General features: G+C 43.8%; 1 protein-coding gene across 1 annotated transcript; it reads right to left on the reverse strand.

Annotated features, from left to right (window-relative positions):
* Positions 1-2,586: 2,586 nt before the first annotated feature.
* LOC101825739 (cytochrome b-c1 complex subunit 7) lies at positions 2,587-7,394 on the reverse strand. The gene is made up of 4 exons (XM_005072661.4): positions 7,296-7,394; positions 5,019-5,090; positions 3,348-3,514; positions 2,587-2,794 (listed from the first exon to the last, which is right to left on the reverse strand). Exons 1-4 carry the CDS (start codon positions 7,312-7,314, stop codon positions 2,717-2,719), a joined length of 336 nt encoding a protein of 111 aa, XP_005072718.1. The 5' UTR covers positions 7,315-7,394; the 3' UTR covers positions 2,587-2,716.
* Between the last annotated feature and the right edge of the window lie 32 nt (positions 7,395-7,426).

Raw genomic sequence — 7,426 nt, forward strand, 5'->3', positions numbered from 1 at the left:
TTAAGCCTTGAACAATGGAGGCTATCGTGGAACCGCCTGCTCCTATTAAGTCAAAATCTCTTCTGTTGAAGTCCATCCCTTGTCATTATTGCTTTTAGATTTGCTTCAAAACCTTATAATGTTAGGAATGTTAAGGAACCACTTTTACTAAAAGCAAAAAACGTTTTAGAAAGGCTCTAACTTGGAGAACTGACCAGAACAACTTTCAGGACAATTTTCAAAATATAACCGAGGGTCAGAGGAAAGTTTTTTCTGGAAATTTAATAATAAATTAGCTTTCTAATATTTTAACACAACTTTTAAGATATTCTTTGTTTTTTTTCAAGCAGACTTAGTGTAAAACCCAACTGATCTTGAACTCAAAAGCCCATCTATTTCCCAAGCCCTGGGGTTTTGATCACAAGTGTATGTCCGCATGTCGAACACATCTGGCTTTAGAATCTTTTAGCATTGTGTAAATGCCGACATTACGTGTCTTTTGAACTTTTTTCTTTTTGAATGAAGGAATGCACAGGCACCTGTGACTTTTAATTGCTTTGATTTTTTTTTTTAAATTTCAAGGCAGGGTTTCTCTGTGGCTTTGGAGGCTGTCCTGGAACTAGTTCTTGTAGACCAGGCTGGTCTCAAACTCACAGAGACCCACCTGCCTCTGCCTCCAGAGTGCTGGGATTAAAGGCGTGCGCCTGTTGGTGACAGCCAGGCTGCTATATGAATTTTGAATGTAGCAGAAAGCTCGGTTCCTGTTCTTCCATCTGCAGAGCCCCATCAGAAACTCCTGCTTCACACAACAGGTATCTATCCCCCCTTCTGACCTCCACAGCAGGTCCAGCTCTTACCGCCACCAAAGAGCCTCACAAGTCACAGCTGCAGTGACTTATTTGAAGTTTTTTTTTTAAAGATTTATTTACTTATTATATATGCATGTAAAATAAGTCTGTCTGCATGTGTCCCTGCAGGCCACAAGAGGGCACCAGATCTCATTACAGATGTCGTGAGCCACCGCGTGGTTGCTGGGAATTGAACTCAGGACCTCTGGAAGAGCAGCCGGTGCTCTTAACCACTGAACCATCTTTCAAGCCCCCTATTTGTATTTTAAAATAATTTATTCATTCTTATACTATGTACATTGGTGTCTGCCTACACATATGACTGTGTGAGGGTGTCAGATCTTGGAGTTACAGTTGTTAGTTGCCATGTGGGTGCCGGGAATTGAATTCAGGACCTCTGGAAGAGTAGCCAGTGCTCCTAACTGCTCAACCATCTCTCCAGTCCCCTAATTTGTATTCTTAATTAGCCTATGATCTAAAAACACTGCGGTTTAGTACCTAACTTTTCTGTTGTTTTGCTTTTTGGTGTTTTTCAGGCAGGGTCTGTGTGGCCATCTGTCCTGGAAACGTGTATGTAACAAACTGGCCATCCTGCCTCCTCATTATTGCTAGGATTAAAGGCATGCATTTGATGCTTAGCTCAATATGTAGTTCTCAAAGGAACATTAAAGGAAGTATGATTTGTCTTTCTATTTTTCGCTATTATCTTCCAAATGCCTTTTTTTTTTTTTTTTTTTTTGGTTGGGGGAGTTGTTGTAATGTAAGAAAAGCAGCGCTTGAGAGATGCCATATGACAAGGTTCAAGAAGAGGGGTATTAGGGAAAGGAACCATAAAAATGGGAAAGGGAAGAGAGGAGACAGGAGCAGCAGCAGAGGAAAGGGGGAGAGAGGGAGGGGGATACAGAGAGGGAAAGAGAGGATGGGAGGTGCGCAGGGCCCTTTTAAAAGGGAACACAGTGAATGTGCACAGGTGGTGCTCTTAGTGGCTGCAGCTGAGGGTGTGTCCTGTCAGAAGCCCAGGACAGGCCGGTACAGATGTCTGATTATTAACAGTTGTTGTTTTGAATTTTCTAATCTACATACTGATTAACACAGGGGCATGTGCACCTGTACATACACAGGCACGTTCTATAAGCCCAGATTGGGATACTTAGTTTTTCTAATGGTAGGATGCAAAATGTATCTAGGTAGAGAGCAGTGTTGGGAAACACCGTGTCCAGGAAATCCTTCCCCTTCTTTCCATCAGTCACATTGGACGCTGATTGCCCATCTGTTCGGTGCTGGCTGCCTCTTCCAGCGTCTCACACCTGCAGTTTAGGACTTGCTATGATGACTTCCCACTAGCCCACAGAGGGAATCTAAAGCTGACCATTCCGCTTATATAAAAAGCTGTATTCTTCAGTAACCTGGCTGATTATCTAGACAATGCGGAGACGACTAAAGCAGGCTTTCTCATTTTCAGGCAGTAAAGCAGCAACCGAAACATCTTAGAAGCCTGGAAAAAATTGTCAGAAAAAACTATTACAGTAAGCCGGGCGTTGGTGGCGCACGCCTTTAATCCCAGCACTCGGGAGGCAGAGGCAGGCGGATCTCTGTGAGTTCGTGGCCAGCCTGGTCTACAGAGCGAGTTCCAGGACAGCCTCCAAAACAATACAGAGAAACCCTGTCTCGAAAAACCAAAAGAAAAAAAAAAAAAAAACACAACTATTACAGTAATTATCAAGAGTAAGAGTCTGAATTAAATTCGAACATTCCAACAATGGTTACAATAGACATTTATTTAAAGTGAGGCATCTGCAGAGCAAATAACTCTTAGGTTGTGATTCAGGTTGAAACAACCTCTTAGAAAATGCTGAGACCACGCACACCCATAGATCTCATCTGCAAGATCACTTCTTTGCCCATTCTTCTTTCTCTTTCCTTTCCCGAATAACCTCTTTGAGATAGGGTTCAAGGTAGAATTTGTCCTAAAGAATGAAGAAAAATAATAGGACTTAAACTTCATATTCATTACAACAAACTTTGGCTTGTAACACAAGAAGATATGATCTGAACTTCTAGGAACTACGTGCTTTTTAAATATAAAAGCTCACAAAGATCATGCAGTGAGGAGTCCTAGGGAAAAAAAACACCTAAGGGTCTGCCAGGTTTCAATGACAACGTCCATGCTAGGAACTAGAAGATCACTCAGGGGCTCACATAACTAAAACTCTTCATTAGAGCAGGAACTGAAGTAGAGGGAAAAAACAATGGCCCAACGAGGCAGAAAACTGAGATTCTAGCCCAGGCCTTCGATACTAAAGACTAGCTTAGTGATTGTAGAAGTCACTTCGGCTCTAAGTTACCATGTTGTTCTTTAAAATAGAGCTAACAGTTTTCTGCTAACCTCACTTAGCTGTTGAAATGCTACTTATGAAGCATGACTTGGAGAACACTAAAACGCAAACGAATGTGTTTCTCCCATTTCTGATACGGCATGCTGAGTGACCAACACCACTAGACAAAGCAAACCCGTTCTACCTCCTCGTATTTTGTCCACTGCTCCTTAGGCAAGATCTGATGCCTCATGGACAAGTCCAGGGCTCTCTTAATTCGAAACATTCTCTCATTATAAAGATTCTCAGGAAGCCTCCTTATGGCTTCCTTCACATCTTCGGTCTCGTACATGGTATCGTCTCTCATTAGACCTGTGACAGGAATATAAAAACCAGATCAGAGAGCTGTCTCAGAGCATACTTTGCTTCTTCCCACCCAGCCTCAGACTCATGCTTGCCTTGAAATGACCACCTTCTTGTCTCTGTTTCCCCACTGCTAGAATTACAGGCATAACGCACCACATCTAGTAGGAGCTTTTCATATGTGTGTGTGTGTGTGTGTGTGCGTGCACACACATGTACCTCCACATGCGTGTGGAGGTCAAGGGTGTTAGTTCTTGCTTCTCCACTTTGAGATAATCTCTGTGCTACTTGTAAGAGGTAGCCCACCAGCTTCCAGAGATTCTGCCTCCCATCTTCCCAGAGTGGTGCCCTGGGATTACAGCTGCTTGTGCTATTGTTTCAGCTTTGTGGTGGGCTCTGAACTCAGGCCATCAGGCATGTGAGGCTCACTGAGCCATCTATTCCATCCAGGACTTTTCTTTTCTAATGAGCAAAACATCTTTATAATTTATAACTCAAGACTTCACTGAAAAAAAAAAATCACCAAATCACTATGTAAGATGGAAACCAAAAGCAATTCAGACCTGAGTCGTTTCTTGAAGGAATATGTGGGCCTCTTAAAACCACTATTATAAAATTCCTATCTCATATGAACCAGTTTAGAAAATATTTACAATGTGTATCTTTCAATTGAAAACACGAGTAGACCTCATCTCTCCTTCTAATCTGAGATGAAGGAAGAAGTAAACAGGACCAGTGAGATGGCTAGGCACATGAAGGTGCTTACTGGGCAAGCCTGATGACCCAACTTGGATCCCTAGACCCCATGATGGAAGGAAAAAACTGACTCCTAGAAGTCTTCCTCTGACCTCCACAAGCACACCCTGGTATGATCAATTCTTTTTTTTTTTTTTTGGTTTTTCGAGACAGGGTTTCTCTGTATTGTTTTGGAGGCTGTCCTAGAACTCGCTCTGTAGACCAGGGCTGGCCTGAAACTCAGAGATGCGCCTGCCTCTGCCTCCCAAGTGCTGGGATTAAAGGAGTGTGCCACCGCCGCCCGGCTGATCAATTCTTTATTTTCTTTTAGTTTTTCGAGGCTTCGCTGTGTAACTTTGGAGCCTGTCCTGGAACTAGCTCTTGTAGATCAGGCTGGTCTCAAACTCAGAGATCCTCCTGCCTCCCCAGTGCTGGGGTTAAAGGCATGTGCCACCACCGGCTGGCCGGCTGATAAACTCTTTTTTAAAGTCATAAAGAGCTTAAAATTGTACTAAGGAATGCTATGATCTGCCGATGCTTCCATTCAGCTTCTGGACCACAAAGTGAAGTTCACAGCAAAATAGACAGCTCTAAGGAAGCTTACAAATCATATATGGATGAGAAAGCCTTCTCTTCAAAAGATTAAAAAACTCAAAATAGGTTCATTTTAAATTTGATACACACAAAACCATAATAAGACATCTTTTGGAACTGCAAGAGTTCTTAAAAAGCACCACATTCAGGAAGAACAAGATGACCACAGAGAACAGATACTCACCCAGCTTGTTGAATCCTGCAGCGTTATAATACCATTTTCGAAAACCATCGAGCCACTTGCTTGACGCTGCAACTGTAAGTATCACACTGTTAACAGCTATACTCAGACATTTACATCAATAGCCAAAAAACTCTTATACTCCTATAAACCTAAGGATGAATATCCCTTTGTACACAATGTAGACAATCATTTCACTATGACATCAGGGGAGAAAACTGTGAGCTCAAAACTAAAGGTGCCTAATATCCACAGGTATACTTCCTGCCACTTTGGGTTCTCAAATCCCAATGCCCTCTGCCCTGCCATCACCTGCTGTTATCAGAACTGAAAGGACAAGGGACAAGAAAGAGATCTGGGGCATTTCTATCATTTGTGGTGGCAGAACTCTTCTCAAAGAGGGTGAAGCTATGCACGCACAGCTTAGGTGACAGGCTGCTCTTAGTCTCCAAAACTTTTAGTCTACATAATTTCACCGACCATCTTTAAAATATAATTTCTAGAAACTATATATAACACCAGTTAATCATTTAAATATCAATAGATTAGCAAAGAAGCCAATTTTTATTCTTCTAAACAGCTAACTGGACATGGATAAGGAGAAATACTACATGTTAAAATTTACTGTGACATGCATTGTGGATTCCAGACCTTATATAAACAAACAAAGAAAAATTAAAACAAGGTCTGGAAATGTAGCTCAGCCTAGTATGCAAAATACTCCATGCAAAAAACAAAACAAACAACTCATAACTCTTTGGGAAACGAGGCTGAGCAAGTAACCTTAAAGAGGTCCATCCAGGCAGTAGGGGAGTGCCTGATGTTGACAAGGAAAGAAGGTGGAACAAACCTAACCTGTATTTTTAAAATGTGAGGGGTGGGAAGGGGGACAAGCGTGGGCCAGAGGACAACAATAGGTCCTGGTCATGTTTTTACTTTTGAGATGGCATCTTTCACTGGTTTGGAACTTGCCAAGTACACTAGCCTACCCGAGCCTCTCCATCAAGATGAAAACCATGGACTAGGTCTACTGAGGCAGGTCTCACCATGAAAATGGCTGGCCTGGAACTCAGGCTTTATTAAAAAACCAACAAACAAAATAGGTTCTGGAAAATGAATCTAGGCATGTGATTGCACTGCAAAGCAAGCACTTTAACAACGGAGCTCTCTTCTCCATGCCCCAAACTTTTGTTTTAAAATGTTGTCTAGGGCTAGTGTTTCTTACCAAGGAAGAAAAGCAAGTTTTCCTCTCAATTAGCTCCTGACTTCCCATTCCTTAGTTTAGATTACTACATGGGTTCCTCCAACCTCAGAAATGAAAAGGGGGAAATTAACAACTAAGGGCTAATCACTCCGTTGGTAAAGCCCCGAGTCACAGCCCCAGCACCATATAAAATGGGTGTGGGGGGTGCATTCCAATTCCAGCATTTAAGGGAAGCAAAAGCATCAGAAGTTCAAGGTCATCCTTCAGTACACAGTGAAGTCACAGCTGGCTTGGTCTACACTACACCCTGACTCAAAAAATTCTGAAATACAAAATTTAAAAGAGTTAAAAAAAATACCAAAAACAGATGCACAGGAGCTAAGCTGTAAACATAGCTGTGGTTATGATAACGATTGATATCAATTTAACACATAAAACGTGCAAGGCATTACCCTGCGCACCCTTTCCACCTTGTCTAGGTTAAGAGACTGTCGCAATAAATAAATAAATAAATAAATAAATAAATAGGAAGCAGGGTCATGGAAAGGAGCCAAGCAGACCTCTGTTGAAATCAGGTCTCTCATATCAAACACAAACACTGACGCAGAATACCCTAAATTTAGTAAGGCTCCTTAAAACTCTGTCAAGTGGGTGACCTTGACAATGTCTAAGGGCTGTGAGAACGGTGGCCGCTATTCCAATCACGGTTCAAACGCGGCAGGTTTGTTTTAGCGCCCACAGACAACAAGAGCCAGCTCCAGATACACCCCGCGCTGTAAGCAAACACCGCAACTCCGTCCACTCTGGACAGGAGCTCGAGGGGGCGGAACGCCATTGCCTCGGAACGCTAAAGCAGAGGGCAGCGTCCGGCGCCGAGTGCTCCCCCGCTTCACCGCCGGCCCGCCGCCTTCCGCTCGCCTCCCCGCTCGCTTCCCCAAGCTGTCGAGCCACGGCGGGCTCCACCGGCAGACGCCCCCGTCCCGAACCTCAGGCTGGCCGGGGACAGGGCGGGAGGGGAGCGAGTTGCTGTGAAAATAAAACCGCCCCGCGAGCACCACTGAGGACCCGTCACTCACCAGCAGGCCGGCCCGCCATCTTGACCGAGAGTGACGCGCGGCCTCCTGGGAAAGTCCTAGAGGACGCGCAGGGCTCTCGCGCAGGCGCCCTGCGTACCTTGGGCGGGGATAAGGGAAGGAGGGCTGACGCG

This window comes from Mesocricetus auratus, unplaced genomic scaffold (assembly GCF_017639785.1).
Source record: "Mesocricetus auratus isolate SY011 unplaced genomic scaffold, BCM_Maur_2.0 Super-Scaffold_100023, whole genome shotgun sequence".
Classification (NCBI taxonomy): domain Eukaryota; kingdom Metazoa; phylum Chordata; class Mammalia; order Rodentia; family Cricetidae; genus Mesocricetus; species Mesocricetus auratus.